General features: G+C 42.2%; 1 protein-coding gene across 2 annotated transcripts in view; it reads right to left on the reverse strand.

Moving 5' to 3' along the window:
• LOC147634388 (glutamyl-tRNA(Gln) amidotransferase subunit C) overlaps positions 1–23,351 on the reverse strand; it is a 79,998-nt gene that overhangs the window by 16,317 nt on the left and 40,330 nt on the right. Inside the window, exons 3-6 of one of the 2 annotated variants that reach the window (XR_015267009.1) lie at positions 2,480–2,535; positions 2,221–2,275; positions 528–2,108; positions 356–437 (exon numbers count right to left, since the gene is read on the reverse strand). Coding sequence is in view for 1 of the 2 variants with exons in the window: in XM_086805540.1 (XP_086661666.1) it covers positions 2,221–2,275; positions 2,480–2,535 (111 nt within the window). In the remaining variant the exon portion in view is untranslated. The remainder of the gene's footprint in view (positions 1–355; positions 438–527; positions 2,109–2,220; positions 2,276–2,479; positions 2,536–23,351) is intronic. The other variant, XM_086805540.1, reaches the window with a different exon arrangement.

A 23,351-nucleotide genomic window follows, 5' to 3' on the forward strand; every position in this document is an offset into this window, starting at 1 on the left:
TTGCTCTTGGCATGTACTCCACTTGTAGCTCATGCAAATGAGTAAACTTGCTGTTTTTTCTGTCGAAACAGCTCCTAACAGCCCACGTTTTTCAGCTAAGTGCTTTACAAGTCAGGGCTTGCCCACTTTGGCCCTCCCACACCCAGAATAGCAACTTGTGGAGCTATTTGGGAGTGCCCGGGTGCCCATCTCTCATAATTGGCCTTGGTTCATTAAAAATAGTCCAGCCTGATGTGAACTCACTTATAAAATTATAAGTATGTCCGCCTACACTTTAAGTGAATGTAAACCCTACACCCAATAAACCTTAGTAATATGAAATAATGAATAAATTGGGTTAAGTGTGCACACTTACCATCTGCAAAACACATAAGGAAACCATATGAGTCGCAAACAGGTGTGCACACGCGTATCCACGGGTTGTCCATGCGTCCCCGCTGGCAAAATACCAAGCAATGTCTAGGCATCAAAAACAAGTCATCCACTCACATACACATATGCTGGTGCACAAACATAGTGGATGAAACCTGATTGTTTACGGATGGACATATGTGACTCATCAAGATGCTGATGACTCTCTATATTGATATGGGTAACTGCTTCTCTTCCCCACAAGACCCATAAGCTCCATGCTCAAGCTTTTCTTCCCCACAGTACCCATAAGCTCCGATCGAATGGATCACCAAATATACATCATCCCAACAAGCTTAGATCATAACTGAGAAGCATCAAATGTGTGTACATTGTTTTAAACATCAAATTAGAATGATTGTGTATGTGTGTACATTGTTTAAGACAATGTACACACATACATTGTTTAAGATCATAACTGAGAAGCATCAAATGTGTGTACATTGTTTTAAACATCAAATTAGAATGATTGTGTATGTGTGTACATTGTTTAAGTCATTGTTTAAGACAATGACTTGGGCTTTGCTTAAATAGCCCTCAAATGGAATGTCAAAGGTCTTGAACTTTGGACTAACCACAACAGTTCATATCCCTATCCGTTATTATAAGCAACATATATAAACCTTAGTCTACAACCATACAATGAAATAGCATCTAACAAAAGAGTATGTGTCCTAGGTGCTAAATAAGTGAACATTACCCTTCAAAGGGAAAGTCAGAGCAAAGGATATCATTTTTGCAGAGTCAAGTGTGGAGGGAAGAAGTTTTACAACACCAAAAGGAAGTAAGTCAATACTTCCAGCTTCACCAGACTTGCACATGGAGAAACATGGTACAAGAAAATACCAATGATGCCAAGTTTTGTTGCAGATGATGCGAGTTTTTTCCTCATGAAACATCAGCAGTTTGCAAGGAGAATTTTCCAATGAGTGCCCAGAGATGATGACAGTACTTACCAAAAGGTGGACTCCTGTCATCAAGCTACGCAGAGGAAGATGTCACATGCACCCCGCACTTGGGTGCCACATGGCATACTAATCACCATTACAAGGGGCTAAGGATTGGGGACCTTTTAGCCCAGTTTGAACTTGTTAAGTGACCTTTATGACACCTTTTTAGGATTGTCAAAGGCTGGCCCACCGGGGTTAGTTGATGTACAAGGATTTTCCTATAAATAGATCCCTTCACTTCCAATTCAGGCATTCTCAGCTCTGAGTTTTCAGGTTGGATCCCAAGCATCAGCAGGAGCATCAAGACCAAGACAAATATACTCCCACTTCACACAAGACCAAGGCAACAAGGATTTCAATGACCCACAAGATCCACCCACAAGTTCTGACAAGGAAATGATAGGAGCAACGAGACTAAGGACTTGAACAGTTTAGATACCGCACGCCAAAATCAGCAAGGATGGAGACATCAGAAGATCAGAATCAAAGATACATTGCAGTTACTTCAGCTCCAATAAAATACACTGAAAGGTGGGGGCTTTTCAATGGGTTTTGGGGTGCTATCGGGTGTGTATATGTCTCTCTCTTCTCTCAAGTTAATGCACCATAGTAATTCCACAATTAACTCAGTAGTTAAGGTAGAAAGGCTTCCACAAGTAACACTCAGAATTACACTTATAAATAAACCAACATCAACTACTATTCAGAGTAACACTTTGGCATCACCTCCCTGTCGTACAACATAATCTGCAAAATCCCCAATTCAATGAAGCTATGCTAAACCTTTAAACAATTTGACCGACGAGAAATTACTAAAACTTCTAATAGAACGCAACTATAGAGAGTCCAAAACACAAACCTGTCCTTAAAAGGCGAAGGGACATCTTCACGAAGTGGCCTTTGGCTTACATTATCTGCACCAAAGGTAACAGGTATCAGCCCATACACCTCGCTTAGAGTGCAGTATGTTCATTAAGCTACTAATAATTATATCCAAAAAAAACCTACTGTGAAAACTCTTATCTAAATTCAGCCTTTCAAAAGGTTAAAACTGACCACAAAAATGGGATCAAAAACATGTTGTTACTGTAGCAGCCAATGAAATAGTTGACGTTTACCTGCCCGAAGTGCAGGCAGAATATTTTCCAAGTTAACTTCTTGAAGCTGGCCAAACCTAAAACAAGCCATTGCCTGTCTGAGGGAATTCTTGAGCAAAAAAGTAACTAGCATTCAAGATCATGCTTGGGACACAAAGGCTGTATCAAGCTTAAATCAGCATCAAATTATGCATGGTAAGTTACAAGTTCTAAGGCTTTTAAACAAGGTAGCAGTGATAGATGAAGTATTTTGCTGCAGGAAATGATCATATTAGTAAACAAAATTAAGCTTATGTCTTCATGAAATTCTTTATGCTAAGGGTTGGAGCGTTCATTTAAATCCCCCATTTATAGGGAGAGATCTCTAATTTTTGCACATCTCATGCATGGGAACCCGTCTGGCATCTGCTTTTTCTCTCTACACGTGGTTCCAGGCCCCTCTCTGCCTCCCTCAAGCATCCCAGGTGAAAATTGTCGAAGTCTGAGTTGCTCAATCAGAAGTTTGATATGGGAGGAAATTCACTTGGACAGTCTATAGTTATCCAAAAAAACAGAATATTCGTTTCTCAGGGTCCCTTGGCCCAAAACATACTGTTAATTTCAGCCCTTTCCCCATTTCCAAATCGAGGCATTTCAAGCAATATCCCCCCATGTGGTTTCAGTAACAACTGTGTTTCTTCTCTGCACCCCCATTTTTTGGTCATTTGTCACATGCATCATCCTCACTCTTTGGATGCATGTGTCGTGCTAGGCTATCAACCATAATTAGAGTTAAGGTTACGATAAGTGCAAGTAGCCAAGAGAGAGAGAAACATAATTAGAGTTAAGGTTACGATAAGTGCAAGTAGCCAAGAGAGAAAGAAAGAAAGTTATATTAACCATCTTCAAAAGACCCAATGGGTCTAAATTTTGCACGAGATTATATTGGCTGAGCTTGGGGCTGCTCCCTTGGTCCTCAATGCCCTATTCTTGACTATCACTTACGTGTACCATGTCTATACACTAGCTAGAGATTGCCACTCGAAGTTGGCATGTTAGTGTTCTAGCTAGTTGGCACAAGAGATCACTAGATGGTTTGATTCACATGGCCTTCAAATGGAACCTGGATCAACTCCTAGAGTGGATTGGGGAATTCTCGGAAGGCACAATGGCACGTTTGGGGTTTCCCTAGGATTGGATCATAGGGATTTATCATTTCATGCTAGTGAGGCCCATAGCATAGTTTTGGTATGCGGGGCACGTGGTGAGCGTTTTCAGATTTCCCGTTCAGTGCAGTAAGGATGCCCCCTGGTTCCCTTACTATACCTCATAGTAGCGGAGGCTATTAGAAGGGTCATCCGGGCTACCCCAAGTGCAACTTGGTTGAACACAATGCTAATCAATACACTTAAATACACTAAGATTTGATGGACACATGCTCAATACAAGAAGTAATTTGCTGAATTGACAAGAGACACACAATAAGCCGGAACGGCCAGCCCCTCCCTCAAATAAAGTATATTGATCTCGGGAGAATCAAGTACATAGTGTCATGGGCATTTCTGACCAGATTTCCATACCAATGCATATGGATAAAGTATTGCAAACAAGTGGTTGTCCATGTAGACTTGCAACTCACACTACCCTCTCAAGTGCCCATTGATCCCTCCCTCTCAAGCTCCCTCTCCCTCATCAAAGAAAGTAGTAGCAAATATTCTTTCCATCATTCGGTTGAAGGTAGCCGGAGCATTGGTAAGACAAAAAAGCATCACCAAATACTCATAAATTCCAGATGGTGTCCTACATGCAGTCTTGTGAATGTCCTCTGGAACAATCCTGACTTAATGGTAACCACTGTTTAAGTCAATCCTGCTAAAGATATTGGCTCCATCCAATCTGTCTAGGATGTTATCAATCCTAGGAATAGGAAACTTCTTCTTCACAGTGATCTTGTTAAGCGCCCTGTAATCAATGCACATATGCCAATAACCATCCGTTTTCTGAACCAATAAAACTAGAGAACAAAAGGGTGAGTGTAGGATCCCTGACATAAATCAAGTACAAGGAAATAGATTGCTTTATTGCTTTGGCTTGTCGGGACATTTTGCAGCCATTGTCCCTTCTGTCCACACACTTCCCTTCCTTGACATATTCCGCAAGTTGCTTGTGGGACAATTTTCTTCGAAAGAGAGGAGTTTGGTCCCCACTCATATCCTTCTTCTCTTGAAGCTCGGTTCTCGATTGGGATCCAACTTTAAACTTCCTCTTTTGAGGTAGATCCCGGTTTTCATTCTTCATCTTGCCCACCATCCGAAGCATGTGCAAAGCCTCAGCTTGCAAAGCTTTGTCTTGGGCTTCCTCCAGAGATTTCGGACCAGCCATATACACTGCTCGCATAAGCATAGGTTGAAGTCCATTCACAAACTTACGCATTTCCATTAGCGGTGGAATAGGATTACAAGAAGTAAACTTGAATGAGACAGCTGAAAAGTTCTTGCCACATTTCTCACCAACTTTCGGCTTTACTTCATCCCACTCTTTTTGTACATCCACTTCAAAGGTTGCAAGTAGAAACTTCTTATTGAATATAACCTTGAAGTCAGTCCATGTCTTTGGCTCAATTCCTCCCTGTACCACCTTTAGCTACCAATTCAAGGCGGCATCCTTCAAGTGCATGCAAACCATACGAAGATTGGACTTTTCGGAGAAGTCCTCTTCTCCAAAAGCGGCATCAAATTGCTTAATAAAAGATAAATCTTTTTATCTATCTCGCTTATCATAGAAAGCATCGAACTTGACCCTCTTCTCTCCCAGCTTGAAGTCCACTTTGCCGCTTGTTGTGGGCTCCTTTGCCTTCTTTTCTCTTGCTCGTCCCTAAGAGGCTGCATCTGAGAGAGCAGATCTAGGAATAGCCTCCCTGTCTCCTCCACATGAAGCAAACCTGGTGACTCCATATCCTTCCGCAAACGGTGATATCTTTGGCACAAAGATAGGCATCATTGGCTCTGTCCTTGATGAAGTCTTCAAACATTTGAGCCCTTCTATTGTCATGTTTCCATTTGGCTCTCCAAGCAAGCAATTCTTCATCCCTGAGCAAATGCCTGAATTGCTAAACATCACTGTACTCTTCTGACAACATCGTCATGGTTTCATAACCCTGGTTGCCATCATAGTTGTTCCCATCTTGAAGTGCTAGATCGGCATCATAATTGTTCCTTTCATTAGGCCCTTGGTTGCCCTCTACTCTTGACATGGCTCTGTCATCCCAAGAAAGATTCCTCGAGAGAAATCCTACTCTGATACCACTGTAAGCCCAGCGAGGGGTGCTGTGACAAATTCTACCTGGGTACTGACCTCCTAACCCACTGTGCTGTGGTGTTAAACACCATCACCTTGGTTTTATCAAGGTTAGCAGACAATCCACTCTCCTGTGCAAACGTGTGCAATGCATCCAAATGACGCTGCATCCCCTCTGGAGAATCTGAGATCAGCACAATATCATCAGCATACAATAACAGCGGAATCCATGTCCCTGCTAGCTGTGCTCCTCTGTCACCCTCCCGCTCTACATAGTCCGAAACCTCATCCACATACATCCCAAATAAGGTGGGAGAAAGGGGGCAGCCTTGTTTCACCCCAATAGTGGAGTGAACCATCTCAGATATACCCTAAGTAGTACGTACCTGCCACAACTGTCCTATATAAAGCCATGATTCCCCAAATCAGCTCTGTGGACACTTCCATCTCCTATAGTGTGTGCATCAGTCTGGCTCTCGGTACTGTGTCAAAAGCTTTGCGGAAATCCACAAAGCAACAATAAATCCTCCTACCATATAATATGCCCTCCTCAATAATAGCTCTGAGTGTCAAGATATGGTCAAGAGTGGAGAAACCTCTCTTGAACCCTGCCTGCCCTGATGCACGTATGCCCTCTCTCTCTGCCCATCTACTCAACTCCTGCTCAAGAATAGATGCATATAATCTAGCCAATGTGTGACCAATCATGATAGTACGATAGTTCCCAGGAAGCATGGGATCCCCTGACTTGAAGATAGGCACGTGGACATATTCCAAGTCTCAGGAAAACCCTCACACATGGCTCAGTTAAACATCATAGCAATAAGCTCTGCAAGCATATCTCTGGCATGAATAAAGTGCTCTGCTACCACACCATCATGATCATATGCTCTCCCAGTCCTCATCCTATCAATAGCTTTCCTTACCATCTCAGCAATAAAGAAAGCACATGTCTCTGGGCATGGCTCCGATGGGTCTGGCAGGGGCGGCTGTCCTGGTGCTGTATACAGGGATGCTACATACTCACCCCAAATCTCTGTGGAGGTAGTGGCTGGTGATGGTGAATGCTCATGGAATAGTCTCCATGCCTCGCCTGAGTCCTGACTCATAAATAACTGATACGAATCCCTCTCTAACTGAGCAAGATAGGCCCTCTTCTTCCGTCGCACTAGGCGCCGGAAGGTAATCCGTGATTGTCTGTTAGTGGTAACACCCATGAGCACCTCTCTCTGTAACCTCATCTCTCTGCACTCCTCATCATACCAGCTGTTCTGGGGCATGTTCCAGATCGTCTCCGTGTAGGCTGACTATGGGGATATGCCTCTGATGCTGCAGCATGAAGCGTCTCTATCAATATCTGAGTGAGCTCAGCTAATGGCCGTCCCGACTCGTCGGCACATAAGCATCTATATATCTCATCCGTGTACACGGTGTCAGTCTCCCTCGTAAAGGTATAACGAGTGTGTGTGGAGACCTGTCCCAATGGAGCTGTGCTGAACTGAAATGTGAGAGTGAAGGACAAGATAGCATGATCCACTGCTACTCCAACCGGCCTAGTGCCTACCATAAAAACCTGAAAAGAGGGAATGAGACTGGGCTGAGCCATAACATAGTCCACTGTACTAGCACCATGCCGATGTGGAAAGCTAGTGAAACCGCCCGCTGTCGGGAATCTCTGTAGGCCATTCAGGATGGCCATCCATGTGCAGTCCCCATGTCTATCAAATACCGCCCATACACAGTATGTTCCTCATCTTGTGAGAGTCTAGATAGGCCCATATCCCTAACATCAAGCTCCCTCAACATCTCTGAGGTATCATAAAATAATGTCTGGTTATGGGCGGTCCTGGCATTGAAGTCTCCCGGGAGAACTCCCAAATGTCATCATCCAAAATAGAAAAGGGAGACTGCCCACTAGGTGATGCATACACTGATGTACTAGGAGCAAAATAGCATAGCATATAGCAATGTAGAGATATCTGCCCGTCTCTGCCCTCAGTCTAACCCACATGTACCTAGCTTGCTCATCTCTACGGACTATATGTATCAGTGGCTGCAGCTCCTCTCTAAACAATACTGCCACTCCTCCTAAGCCCCGTCCTCTATGCTCTGAACGAGTCTCCTGTCTACAAGCTGTCTCCCATCGGTATCCACTAACATGTGGCATGGACTGTCCAGGAGCCTGATGTGTCTCACAGTAGAAGATGATGTCCCTCCCAGTGAAACTATCCTCAAAAGCCCCTACATCAAGGCGTACAGATCCATTACAATTCCAAGTAGCAACTTTGAGTGTAGTCCCATAGGTCTCGCGTCGTCATGAAGAGCGCCTCTCCATAATCACAAGCCCCTACATCAAGGCATAGAGATCCATTACAATTCCAAGTAGCAACTTTGAGTGTAGTCCCATAGGTGTCGCGCCGTCATGAAGAGCCCCTCTCCATAATCACCAGTCTACCATCTCTATAGAAGGCCACTTTCCCTTTCTCTCGAGCTGCCCTTATCTCGGGCATAACTTCTTTCATGTGGGCAAGTTGCGAGAGTGTGAGGTCATCTCCAAGAAATATCCCCGTCTTCTTGAGTGTAGGACGTCTCTTCAAGAAGTCCTTCTTCGCTTCCATGGAGGGGAAACGAATGATAAGTGCTCTCTCCTTAGAAGATTTGCCACTACCTTCTCTCTTCTTTCCCACTCTCCATGCCTTTGTGTGCGTGGCTTCAATGCCCATCATAGAAAAGAGCTCCTTGGTTTCCCCTTCCGCATCATCACGGTCTTTTAGATCGGACACTTGTACATGTAAGGCCCGGGTCTTCCTCATTTGCTCCTCTTCAAGGGTCATGTTGATGATGGTGGGAGTGGGGATGGATGGCGATTCTTTACCTTTCCCTTTCTTGGCGACCTCGATCCATTTCTCCGCCTCGTCCATCTTCTTTTGTGTCTCTGTGATCACCTCCACCCATGAAGATGTCTTCTCTTTATGTTGTGGGTTTAGAGAACTTTGCACAAGACACGCACTGAACGGGAACAAGCCTTGCCCCCTTTCAGGAATTTATTCAAGAACAATCCATGGGCTCACAAGCAAAGATCAATACATCAATGAATACAAAAGCAAACAAATATGACGATGTAGAAACCAATGTCAAAGTCGATGTCAAGGGATGAGATCCTAATGCCAAGCACAGCATGGGGATGGCCCACAAGATCTCTCACCGGGCTAGTACCAATCTAACTTACCCCAAGCTGTAAACGAGGTACAAGTGATAAGAGTAGATGACGAAGCTTATGATGATCAATTGTAGTTTTGTCGCCCAAACCAAAGTAACAATAGCCCACAAAAGACCGTACAAGGGCGTATGGATCAAGACAAGTCCACGTGGCAGCATGGCAGTTGGCGTTGACAGCAACAATACGCGCACTATCAGTCGGTTCAGTGCAGACAGTCAGCACTAGTACGGTACGGTAGTAGGACGGTGGCGTAGGACGGTGGCGTACGACGCTGAACCGAAGGCGGTGGCGGCCCAATCAGCAATACGATGATGATAATCTTCACACTTCAACGATGATGAGGATCAAGAGAGGTTCACGCTTAATTTATACTTGGGGGGGGTCTTGCTTTTCGCCCAAAAACTATCCATGCTTTTTCTTTACTTTTTTTTACTTTGCTTTTGCTCTTTTTCACTTTTTACTTTATACAAAAAAATATTATTCAAATATGGCCAGCATTTCATAAGTTCTTTTGTGCTTTGCTTTTCCAGCTTTAGGGCCTTGCTTTTTGGCCCTAGATGTGACATACGGGAGATTGACCATAGTAAAACAACTTTAGGCTTAACTAAACTTCACTTAATTATGCTTAAGAAATAGACAATGGTGTCAATGCAATGCGATGCAGCTATATTAAATGCAATGCGATGAGTTACAATGAAGATCTCTAAATAGATCTATGCTTGTCCTAGATGAGTATCTATCTCAGGAGTGCTGATGATGAATGATTGTTCCCTTCTCCAATGCTGAGATCCACCCTTGGAATGTTGGCTTTCCTCTATGTAGGAGGCAAGAGATGACTGATCTGAATTGCTGAATGTATGTTGTGTGCTGAATATGCTGAATTGTTGAATCCCCTTGCTCCCTAGGAAGGAAACGCTGAGAGAAGGCCTGATATGAGATGAAGGAATGATGTGTTTCTATATATACTGCATTGTGATTATGGTCGGGCTGCTGACTGCAGTCGGCCAGACGTCTGGGACTCCACGACTACAATAAATGCTATCGATTGCTAACCACAATCCACGACTTAATATTTTAAATGCCCTAAATGCTCATGATGCCTTAGGTGCTGCTGTTGGGGCTAAAACAGTACCATACACCTACTGTAAATGTTGTGATGCAATGGATTAGTGCTTGAATGTCCTGCTTAATGCTCTGCTTAATACTTGATGATCATGAATGCTATCCGATTAATGTTTATGGATGCTAAGAATGCCATGTGACTTGAACACCTAATGGGTGTGCACGTGACATTCCCCTCTACTAAACTATTGATGTGTGGTACACTTGGCAACCTTTCAACTCCTCTGCTAATCCTCCTCCACTGAAACCATTTCCCCCTTCTGACTTCTTCTGTTGGGACTCAGGTCAACTGCAGGAGTTGAATCCTTTGAGCCAAAGACTTCTTCACTGCGGGAACTGAATGGCAAATGCTGCTATCAGTAGGGAGCATCCAGAAGCAGCAGATGAGAGAGGGTGTTAGACATCCCCTTGCTGCTGGCTTCCTTTGTGGTGTCCTATTTTAGCGTTTAGGGCTGACCATGTTAGCTAGAGGGGTTGGTCACCCCTCACATCATACTCCCACTTTTTCTCTATTTTATGGAGTCATTAGGTTTTATTCCTAGTTCGTGAGGAGTTGGTTGGCTGCCTTATATATAGCCGGGCCTTCCCTCCCTCACATTCATTGCTCTGTGCCTCTTGCATGCCTTAGTGCCTCTGCATATTGGCTTGCTGCAGTCCATCACATACGAGGTTATCTTTCCCTCCTGCTCGAGACTTGTACCAGCATGTGTTTCTTGTTTGAAGATATTGAGCGCAGATATATACCTGTGTTTCTCTCTCTCTCTCTCTCTCTCTCTCTCTCTCTCTCTCTCTCTCTCTCTCTCTCCTATGTTTCCACTTTCCCATCTTCCGATGTGCATTCCTTCAACAATTGATTTGGCTCATCAGTTTGTTGAGCAATTGTTCAAATTATATAGGTTGCCTTGTGACATAGTGAGTGACAGGGACTCAAAGTTTTCTAGACAATTCTAGCAGCTAGTTTTCAAGAAATTGGAGACTATGTTGAGAATGAGTTCCTCCGATCATCATTAGTCCGTCGATGAGCATACGGAGAGGATGAATCAGGTTCTAGAGGATATGCTTCGTGCATACGTCTCCACGCAACCATCTGATTGGGAGCGATACATCAATGGTCGAGTTTGCCTACAAAAGTGCTAAGCATTCAGCTATACTGGTTACAGTCCGTTTATTCTGATGTACGATTCCCAGCCTAGATCTCCGATAATTGTATCATGAATTAAGGGTATAATGATTGATGCGGCTAGAGATTTCTTAGCAGATATCCAAGTGATGCTAGTCAGTGCAATCAAGAGTCCTCAAGATAGAGAACAGTTTTAGGCTGATAGAAAGCGTTTGTCAAGGGAGTTTTCCAAGGGAATGCTTGTTTATCTATGATACCCAAGATTTCTGAGACATTGCAAATGGGGAAGGTTGGGCAGTCGTCCCCTAGGTACTATGGACCTCATCAAATCCTCAGAAGGATTGGTGAGGTGGCTTATAAATTAGAATTGCCTGCTAATGTAAAAGTTCATTCACTTTTCCATGTGAGTAGACTCAAGGAGCAACTAGGAGCTGAGGATAACGTAGTTACACCTCAGGAGCTGGTAGAGATTGAAGACTTGTCCTTTGTTCCACGTGAGCTAGAGCTTATACTAGATTTTAGGGAGAGGAAGCTTAGGAATAAGTTGATCCCTGAGTATAAGATCAAGTGGAAAGACAAGGCGGTGGAGGACTCGACTTGGGAGAGAGTTGCTAGTTTAGAATGGAGATTCCTTGATTTTGTTTCCTAGAGAGCAAAGGTCTTAGGAGGGAAAGTATGTTATGTACCTAGCATTAATCCTCGAGATTAGGACCTAATATGGTCAAGGTTGGGGAGCCCTGAGATTAGGGCAAGGCCACATGCAGGTTATAGGTGACTAGGGTTCATCATTATTGATAAACCATTGTTATTGGCTATTTATAGCTGAACTGTTATTTATAGCGGCAATAGTTACTATATAAGCAACTTCTAGGTTATTGTTATTCATTCAACCATTGTGTTGGCTCTTGGTTGGTACCTAGACCAGACTCCTGCCATGGACATGCCGGTTTACACAGGCATGCCCTTGGGACATCCTCTGGTGGTATGGGACGCCAGGGCTAACTGGCATGGCCTGTGGGGCTTGGAACCCTAGCCCCTAGCTCGGGGGTGACTCTTGATGCAATCTATAGTTGGGAGGTGAGTTTACATGCACGCTTCTATATATACTAACCTTGTGTATTTAACTTGTGTATTAGGTGGTCCTATGGGGGCTTTATACTTACAGACATAAACGAATGTTTAAGTCTAAGAAGGCTTCACAGGACCAAACCCAGTCTTCGGGTGAACCCAATCCGAAGAAGGATCAGAAGCATCAGCAATTCCTCCAGAACATTAGGGAGGGCAGGTGTTTCTCTTGCGGCTTGAAGGGCCATATGAAGGCGAGTTGTCAAAAGGCAAAGACCAAGGCAGCTCATTTGACCGAAGTAACAAGTAACCCTCAGGTTCTTCTATAGATATTATGGTTTTAGGTAAGTGCTGCATGGAATGTGTTTTATGCATGGCAATCTTTGGAACGTATGTATGAGTCGGTGTTAGGAAAGATTGTGCACATCCTTTTGGACCCTAGTAGCACTCACAACTTTATTAATGCCAAACTTGTGCAAAAGCTAAGAGTGAAGATGCAACCCAATGATCACGTGTATCGTGTGAATCTGGACAGAAGTGTGTCTCAATTACTAATATATATTCATAGTTATGCGTCCATGGGTCATGTTTTGGCCTTTGTAATGGAAGATACTCCAGTATTTTAAAAGGTGATTTTGTGGTCCCACCCTTTATTTTTGTAACTTAGCACAACTTCGTAATATAATGTATATTTGGTAGTGAAGTGTTTTAACTGTGTTGGTACCCTTTCATCTAATGTTAGTTGTGTAAATGATAAAAATAACCTTAAATACAATTGATAAATCACCATAGGTAGAGGTGTATCCAGCACTATATTCCAAAATAACGATTAACTTAGGTATTTGGGGGACACTAGTTTAGAAAGCATCAGTGCCGCATGCAAGGTTTCGCAAATGTTTTCTTTGCTAAGTTAAGTTGTGGTTCTCTAGCCCGACGGTCGGTTGATCACAGCATTGTTTGATCCTAGGGACTCAGCCTTTAAGGATGAACAATGTTGCATGCTCGGAAGCCTTGTCGTGTTCATCCACAGCCCTAAGCCTGCTTAAGAACAAGATGCTAATTAAACAATGATTAAGACAGAGGAGAGAGAAGAAGAGAGAGAGTTGGTGTCAGGGATTCTTATGTCGCGACACTCCTAAAGCAAGTAATCCGGAGATTCAACGGACTTTTGCTTTTTCCGAACATACTTAGTCTGATGGCAGGCGGAGAGGGTGGGATCAAGTTTTGGAGGTTATGCTTTGTGCATACGGCTCCACATGACCATTTTATAGGGAGAGGTACATCCCTATGGTCAAGTTCACCTATGACACTACTTCACATGGTTCAGGCAATAGCTAGAATATGTTTGGTAGGAGTTCGGTTAAAACCTAGATTCCCTCAAAATTTGATGGCTTGAAGGAGTCACACTTGTGGTGCTTGATAGTTCTAGGAGTCTCTGAGAGGGAGGTATGATCCCCTAGGTACGAGGATTTACCGAATCCTGAAAAGGATGGGTATTATGTTACAACTAGAGCAAATATTCATCTCGACAATTTCAAGTTTCCAATTTCATGAGGAATTGGAGGAATGAAGGATGGTTTATATTCTTCAGGGACCCAAGAAAGTTCTTGTTCCCACGGTCATATGCTAGAGAAACAGCAGCTTCAGTTGAGCTGGTTTCTTGATACATGGCTATGTGGATATGATAGACAGAGACAGTTGATGAGGGTAGTTGGATTCTTCTTCATTTATTTCTAAGAGTGGAAATGTCCTAAGTTGGGAGGAATCTTATGTACCTAGCACTAACCCTTGGCCCTTGAGGATACAAAATAATCTAGCAAGGTTAGGGAAGCCCCAGCATTAGGGAAAGCAAGCGGATTCAGGTGGCGGGGCGTGCAATGACAGACTCAACCACGTGTCCAAGAGATAAAAATATAAAGAGAGGGGAGAGAGAAAAGGGAATGGGGATCTTACACAGTACACCACATTGAGCAGGGAACACGCCCCATCCCCTTTCAGGAATTTATTCAGGAACAATCCACAGGCACGCTGGCTAGGATCAATACAATCAATGAATACAAAACAAATAAATATGCCAATGGAGAATATCCAAGTCGATGTCGACGTACAAGATCTCTGATGTTGAGCACACCACGGGGATGACCCACAAGTATCTCTCACCGGGCTAGTACCAAATCCAAATATCCAACTCCAAATCCAAATCCAGGGTTTCTGAAATTTTTAGGGTTTCTGAAATTTTGTCCGTACATGCGTCTGTATCGCCCATGCATATGCCCATACAAGTCTAGGACTGACCGTACATCTGAAAAGCAACTTGGAGAAGATGTTGATGGGGAAGAAGAAACTCTTCATGATCATAATGATGTCCACACACACTCCACGATCTCCTTCAATCTTCAATAATCTTGTTCAGGGTACTGTGACATGAAAAACTGATATCTTTCATTTTCAATTTTGTACATATTTTGATGTTTTCTCAATGGTAATAAGGTGGAAAGCTTGTCCAAGAAGATTGCGGCGCCCACAATGGAATAACGACGTGGTGATGCGGCGGCTTGGCCGCTACCCTGATAACAGCATTCTATCTTCAAATATAATGGTCTTACTTGATTTAGGGTGCACACATTGTAAATGCCACAAGTATACTTGATAAATACTTTGGTATGGTAGATAGCCTAGTGATGTGGAAAATAAAAGTGGACCTTCATGCTCACATGGATTTTAATTGTATTATTAATATAGTATTCACCATAAGGCTACAAGTTCGGGAGTGTGGAAGGCATGTGGAGGAGTGTGTGTAGATGCATAATTGGGAAAGATTCTTCTAGAATGCCTACATGGAAGAGGAGAATTCCGCTATGTGTAAGTGAGATCTCCACCTACATGCCACTTAGACTTCGCTATTATCTCATCACACTTTCAAAGTCAAAAAGTCTTCAATTTAATAATCAATAGAAGACTTAGCCTAAGAGGACAATTGATGGTGACATCTACCAGTCAACTGAAGGGTTTAAGATTTTTATGTTGTAATTTGTAACAATAGAAGAGAGGATTCTCCACCTATAAAAGGAGCCCTCCTCTCCCTTTCAAATTAATGAATGAAGCCTCCTCAATTGAGCATTTTGTGTCATTGCCATTCTCTTATCTTCAAATCTTTATTCAAACACTCTCTCTACATATGGATGTCTCATTTAACATTAGCTCCTCATGCTTAACCCAATTTTGGACCTTTTTGATGATTCATGATAAGTGGGATAAGGAGTTATTATCTTAGTGGGCCTGTGACTTCTCAAGATAGCCCTTGCCTTATTGCCGCTCTCCTTTGGAGATACCAATGGTTTTAGCGGTAATGAGCATGTGGAAAGACTTTGGGGACCATAGGTAAATCTTTACGATTGTCCGCTGAGCAATGTTAACCCTTACCATCTAGCTTGAATCATGAAGGAGATGAAAGGGAAGGACTATGTGAAAATTGAGGTTTCATGCAAAGAGGGGGAAGTGCAGTTTTTGTGGTCTAATACTCAAATTTCAACCGGTAATTACTCATCACTCGGGTATTGGTTTCTAAAATTGATCATATGGCTAGGAAGCTCTTTATATGCTCTTTCCACTCATGTAACTAATTTCTTAATCCTTTACTTCATTGATGATCAAAATTTCTCCCAAAGTTGCTAACTTTTAGGCGAATTTTAACAGTTTTATAGTCTTGTAGTAAAATGCTCATAACTTTTCGTTCGGTTGCCTGTTTTCCAAAGTTTTTATACAGGCGCGAGGCTCTCTTCAAGCTCTACGTACCTATGTAATCCTCTTTTGTACAGTCTATATGAATTTAAAACTGCAATTCTCTGTGTATCTCTGTTTTTATAGATTTTTGGTCATTATTTTTTCTTAATAATGATTAATTCCTCTTAATCTCTTATCAAAGAGCAAATCCCATGTGTCTTATCCTCTTATAAATGATTGCTATATTCTTTTACTTTAAGATGTTCCGTCCAAATCGCCCAATTCGAACGGATGAATCTTACCAACATTCCCCGTATGTTTCCGTTCACATAATCCTGAGTCGGAAGATTTTCTTCCAACAAAGAATTGCCCTCTTGTTTGGAGCTACAAGACTGGCAGAAATTCTTGCTTCTCTTGAGCCTTTCATCTTTTCTTTCATGAATTATGATCTCACCTTTGATCTGTTTATCTTTATCTTAACCTAGGGAGAGAAAGGGAGGTGAGGAGACTGTGAGGTTTCATACAAGTGTGTTTTGATTCTAAGAAGTAAACGAAGTCAAAACTCTAACTTTGTGTCACATCTTTTGGTGGAGTTGACGGGTAGATTTTACTTAGAATTATTCTATTTTAATCTCAAGGTCCCGCATGATTAAAGAAAAGTTATTTTGAAATAAGTAAATTTCCCTTGTTGCTACTCATCTTTTGGTGCAAGATGTTCAACATTCCGATGTTCCAAGGATCGGAAAGAGAAGACCCGGGGAGTTATCTCCGAGAGTTTAACCGAGCATGTCGCTTGACAGGTTGGTCTATGAAGGAAAGGGCAGAAATACTTCCAGTTTTCTTGAAGGGTGTGGTCTTAACTTGGCATTAGGCTTTGCCAGAGGACTCCAAGAATGATTGGGAAAGGTTGACCAAAGCAATGAAGGAGACATCTGGAACAGTGGAGTCACCAAATGCTTTACTATTGCAATTGGATCAGATTTTCCAAAAGGAAGGAAATTTAGTTTCTACCTTTTCAGTGAGGTATGAAGCCTTGTTCATCAAATATCAACAAGCTGCTTTACATGTTGTTGCTTCTTCCTTTTCACCTTCTATGGAGGATTCAAAGAGTTCTTTAGCAATAGAGCACCTTAAGATGAGCAAGTTTATCATGGCTTTGGATCCTTGCTTGCATGGAAAGTTCTTAGCAAAGATCCCACTAATTTTAAAGAGGCTCTTCGTATTGCTTTGAAGAAGGGGGCCACTCTTCATATTGAGTCCACATTCCAATCTTCTCCGAGTGTGCCGACCCCACCACGAGTAGAGACAGCCTCAACATCCCAAGTACAAGATTCATCCTTGGATCATAACATTGCACAACTTATGACAGAATTTGCTGATTTGAAGTTACACTTAGTCAATGCAAGGCCACCTAGAGTTCCACGAGTTGAGGATAGACCTAGTGTCACATGCTATGAATATCAAGAGAAGAAGCACTATCGCACTGAGTGTCCAAAATTGAGAAAAAGAGAGGATAAAAGTTAAGCACTTTTAGAGGAAACATGCTCAGAAGAAGAAGAGGAAACATTGATACCATTAATGGCAAAAAAGGGGTCGTAAAACTAGGAGCCAAGAAAAAGAAGAATAAGAAGATAAATCTGAAGAAGAGGAGAAAAATAAGAAGAAGAAGAAGTCATCTACAAGAAAAATTGGTCAATCTCACTTTTCTCTTGGACAAGGATCTCTTAGTTATGACCTCTTAACAGATCTTAGGAAGAAAACGACACAAATCACATTTGGGCAGCTTTTGGCACTCTCTCCAAAGCTCAGAAAAGAATGGGGTAAGCTGGCTAGCAGAAGGAAATCTAAGAAAAAGAAGAAGAGGGATAATGGGACTCCTATGGCTCAAAAGGTGGATATTGATATAGGAGATGATGTGCCTGTGATTGATGTCATCATTGAGGAGCAAACAATTTCTAATGCATACATTGATGGAGGTACGTCAATCAATGTCATGAGTGAAAAAACAATGAAAGATGCCGATTTACAGTTGTCTTCTACTAACTCTCCCTATCGCATCAAACTTGCTGATAATACTAGGATGAAATCCTTAGAAATTGTCAAGAATTTGGGAGTGGTTGTATGTGGTATTTCTCTACCTACAACTATCCAGGTCATTCCTACAAAGCCTGATGCTAGGGCTTACCCATTGATATTGGGTAGGCCATGGCTTCGCCAAGTGAAGGCAATTCAAAAGTGGGAGACAGGTGATCTTATTCTACAAGGTGAGAATAAGAAGGTCCACTACAACATCAAGAAACGTCGCAAGAAAGTGGTAAGAGGTGAACCTTCAACTTCCGAAAGTTCAGAGTCAGAGTCATCAGATGAAGCGGAGACAAGTAGTAGCTCCGAGGATTCCATCTCAGAAGGGGAGGTGAAGGGAGTTGCATTTGGTCTTTCCCTTGGAAGGGATCAAGGGGATGCTGAAGACAATGGAGCCTTGGAAAGGGAAGCTTCTTCAACCATGTTCAAGAAAGGAGATGTGGACCTCACTAGTCTTCACCAACAAAATGAACTTCTTCTTGATGAGTCGATAACAGGTAGTGAAAGGGAGAATTACTTAAAAATGTTGGATGGATTTCCTAACCTTTTTGCAAACACCTACTCACAAGTACACCAAGTTATCCTAGTAGAACAGAAGATTGATCTCAAGCCCCAAAGTAAGCCAGTGGTACAGCGGCTAAGGCGTTTGGGAGTAGTGCAAGCGGAGGTACTTAAGAATGAGGTAACTAATTTGCTTGAAGCTGGATTTATTTTTCCAGTAGAGAATTCAGAGTGGATTTTCCCAGTTATAGTCACTCCCAAAAAGGGTGGAAAATGGCGTGTGTGGACTTTCGCCCTCTGAATGCATGCACAAAGAGCGATTATTATCCTTTACACTTTCAGGATGAGATTCTGGATCAAGTTGCAGGTCATGAGTTTTATTCAGTGTGTGATGGATACTCTGGATACTTTTAAATCCAGATTTGTGAAGAAGATCAAAGAAAAACCTCATTTATCACCCCTTGGGGAGTGTATACCTATAGGGTGATGCCATTTGGCTTGACCAATGCACCGGCAACTTTTCAACGCTTCATGAGTCAGGTATTTGTACATTACTTAGAAAAGTTTATAAGGATCTTTTTGCATAAGCCGCATGGATCACTTGAAAAAGTTGAGGTTGGCCTTGCAAAGTATTGATGATGCAAAAGGGTGTCTTAATCCTAGAAAATGCCACTTGACACGAAGGAAGGTGGTTCTCTTGGGACATGTTATCTCAGAAGAAGGCATAGAGATGAATCCTGAGAAGGTGCAGGCAATTGTGGTCCTCCCACCACCTACCAATGTAAGGGAGGTAAGGAGGATTTTGAAAAAAACAAAGTATTACCAACGCTTTGTTGACATGTCTTCTGAGAAGATGTATCCTATAAATCTGTTGACAAAGAAGAATGTTTCTTTCCAATGGGAGCCCGATCAAATTCAATCTTTTTGTTTGCTCAAGGAATGCATGAGTCAAAGTCCAATTGTGCAGCCTCCTAGGTGGGGGGGAGTACTTTTATGTGAACCCAAGTGTCTCATCACATTCAGTGGGTGCTATACTCTTGCAAAAGGGAGCAAGGGCGTATGCAACCAGTGTATTATACAAGCCGACAACTCACTCATGCCGAGGAGAGGTATGGTGAAATGGAGAGAGGTGGTTTGTCTCTTGTTTTTGCAGTAAAGAAGTTCATGTCATACTTGTTGGCTCGCCCTTTTTTCTTCCTCACATCTCAACCTTCTTTACAATTCTTGGTCTGCAAACCCAATCTTGCAGAAGGGAAGTTTGCAAAGTGGATTTGTGAGCTTCTAGAATTCTCTTTCACTTTTATTACAGAAAACATCACTAGGGCCTCTCTTGCAGATTTGCTTACAAGGAAGGAAGAGAAAGAAGGAACAAGAACAAAGGAAGAAGTATATGAAAATTTGGAGACACCACCAACTGCTTTCACTATGCATTTTGATGGAGCCTTTAAGCTTTCCAGGCAATGTGGGGCTAGGAGAATAGTTTTATTTGATCCAGAAGAAAAAGAGGTATAGGCCAAGGATAGGCAATTTCCAAAGGCTATATCAAATAATGTTGCTGAGTACAATGCATTAATTTGGGGATTAGAAGATTGCATAAAGGATGGAATTAAAGAGGTAGAGGTTAAAGGAGATTCGCAATTGGTCATCCGACAAATAGAAGGAGAATATAAGGCAAGGAGTTCTAATCTCCAAGAATTGTATAAAAGGGCAATGGAGTTAAAAGAGGCTTTTGAGTTTTGTAAATTTGTGCATGTTAACAGGAAGGATAATCAAAAAGCTGATGAATTGGCTACTAAAACTTTGGCTTCTTTCAAAGTAGCTATTCTTGCATTAATGGATACAGGTTGGCCTGAGCTCCAAGATGTTCAACACTATTTAGATATAGGTTGGCCTGAGCTCCAAGATGTTCAACACTATTTAGATACAGGATACTTCCCTCCTGGATTGAATCCTCAACAGAAGCAAAGGCTTACAAGGAAAGCTCATCCTTACACAATTCTAGGGGATGTTCTTTACAAGCAAGGTAAGGATAGCCTAGAAGAATCTAAAAGGATTACAGAATTATGTCATGAATGTTCATGTCACTCTGTCTCAGCCAGCACAACTCGGAGGATCCTTAACAGAGATTATTATTGGCCTCGACTCAGCAAACATGCCAATAATAACCTGTGTTAAGGATCCTCCGAGTTGTGCTAGCTATAGCAAAGTGACCTGAACATTCATGACATAATTCCATAATCCTTTTAGATTCTTCCAGGCTCACTACCCTCCTAAGAATCTTATCCTTACCTTGCTTGTAAAAAACATCCCCTAGAATTGTGTAAGGATGAGCTTTCCTTGTAAGCCTTTGCTTCTATTGAGAATTCAATCCAAGAGAGAAGTATCATGTATCTAAATAGTGTTGAACATCTTGGAGCTCAAGCCAACCTGTATCCATTAATGCAAGAATAGCTACTTTGAAAAAAGCCAAAGTTTTAGTAGCCAATTCATCAGCCTTTTGATTATCCTTCCTGTTAACATGCACAAATTTACAAAACTCAAAAGCTTCTTTTAACTCCATTGTCCTTTTATACAATTCTTGGAGATTAGAACTCCTTGCCTTATATTCTCCTTTCATTTGCCGGATGACCAATTGCGAATCTCCTTTAACCTCTACCTCTTTAATTCCATCCTTTATGCAATCTTCTAATCTCCAAATTAATGTATTGACTCAGCCACATTATTTAATATAGCCTTTGGAAATTCCCTACCCTTGGTCGATACCTCTTTTCCTTCTGGATCAAATAAAACTATCTCCCCAGCCCCACATTGCCTAGAAAGCTTAAAGGCTCCATCAAAATGCATAGTGAAAGCAGTTGGTGGTGTCTCCAAATTTTCATAAACTTCTTTCTTTGTTCCTGTTCCTTCTTTCTCTTCCTTCCTTGTAAGCAAATCTGCAAGAGAGGCCCTAGTGGTGTTTTCTGTGATAAAAGTGAAAGAGAATTCTTGAAACTCACAAATCCACTTTGCAAACTTCTCTCCTGCAGGATTGGGTTTGCGGACCAAGAATTGTAAAGAAGGTTGAGATGTGAGGAAGAAAAAAGGGCGAGCCAACAAGTATGACATGAACTTCTTAACTGCAAAAACAAGAGACAAACCACCTCTCTCCATTTCACCATACCTCTCCTCGGCATCACTGAGTTGTCGGCTTGCATAATACACTGGTTGCATACGCCCTTGCTCTCCCTTTTGCAAGAGTATAGCACTCACTGAATGTGATGAGACACTTGGGTTCACATAAAAGTCCTCCCCCCACCTAGGAGCCTGCACAATTGGACTTTGACTCATGCATTCCTTGAGCAAACAAAAAGAGTATGGAGCCTTGGTTAGCTTTTTGCTATCTAGACTAGAGTCCAGACAACATCTAGGCTATGCTGATGTGATGAGAGATCGAACCATGAAACGTACATTAACATTTTACAACTCTTAAGCAGAGACAACATCTAGGCTATGCTGATGAGGATAAGAGATAGAACCATGAAATATCTTTTATGATTTTACAGCTCTTGAGCACACAGAGAGAGAGAGAGAGAGAGAGAGAGAGAGAGAGAGAGAGAGAGATTTTATTAACGTCTTCCAAAAGACTGAACTCGGCCTATGAGACAAATCGGAGTACCTGTATGGGGTATCCTCTGTCATCCCAACAAAATGAAAAAGTACTGAACAAAAAAAAGCTGAATCTGGGTGTGCAGGGGATCGAGCTCTACTACTGGGAGAAATGCAAAGCTATATGCATGGAGTATACAATCATGATATGCAACCTAGCTAGCTCCATCCTGTACCAGAGGCTCAATACAAGAAGCAACACAATAAACTACTCACTCTCTAGATCAGAGACATTCGGGCCCCCATTAGAAAGAAACATTCTTCTTTGTCAACAAATTTATAGGATATATCTTCTCAGAAGACATGTCAACAAAGCGTTGATAATACATTGTTTTTCCCAAAATCCTCCTTACCTCCCTTACATTGGTAGGTGGTGGGAGGACCACAATTGCCTGCACCTTCTCAGGATCCATCTCTATGCCTTCTTCTGAGATAACATGTCCCAAGAGAACCACCTTCCTTCGTGCCAAGCGGCATTTTTCAGGATTAAGACACCCTTTTGCATCATCAATACTTTGCAAGGCCAACCTCAACTTTTTCAAGTGATCCATGCGGCTTGAATAAATGTAAAAATCATCCAAAAAGACCCTTATAAACTTTCCTAAGTAAGGTGCAAATACTTGACTCATGACACATTGAAAAGTTCTTGGTGCATTGTTTAAGCTAAATGGCATCACCCTATAGGTATACACTCCCCAAGGGGTGATAAATGAGGTTTTCCTTTGATCTTCTTCACAAATCCGAATTTGAAAGTATCCAGAGTATCCATCACACACTGAATAAAACTCATGACCTGCAACTTGATCCAGAATCTCATCCTGAAAGTGTAGAGAATAATAATCCCTCTTTGTGCATGCATTCAGAGGGCGAAAGTCCACACACACGCCATTTTCCACCCTTTTTGGGAGTGACTACAACTGGGGAAATCCACTCTGAATTCTCTGCTGGAAAAATAAATCTAGCTTCAAGCAAATTAGTTACCTCATTCTTAAGCACCTCCGCTTGCACTACTCCCAAACGCCTTAGCCGTTGTACTACTGGCTTACTTTGAGACTTGAGATTAATCTTGTGCTCTACTAGGGTAACTTGGCGTACTTGTGAGTAGCTGTTTCCAAAAAGGTTAGGAAATCCATCCAACA

The sequence above is a fragment of the Cibotium barometz genome, chromosome 11 (genome assembly GCF_041138505.1).
Source record: "Cibotium barometz isolate CiBa-2024 chromosome 11, ASM4113850v1, whole genome shotgun sequence".
NCBI classification, from domain to species: Eukaryota; Viridiplantae; Streptophyta; class Polypodiopsida; order Cyatheales; family Cibotiaceae; genus Cibotium; species Cibotium barometz.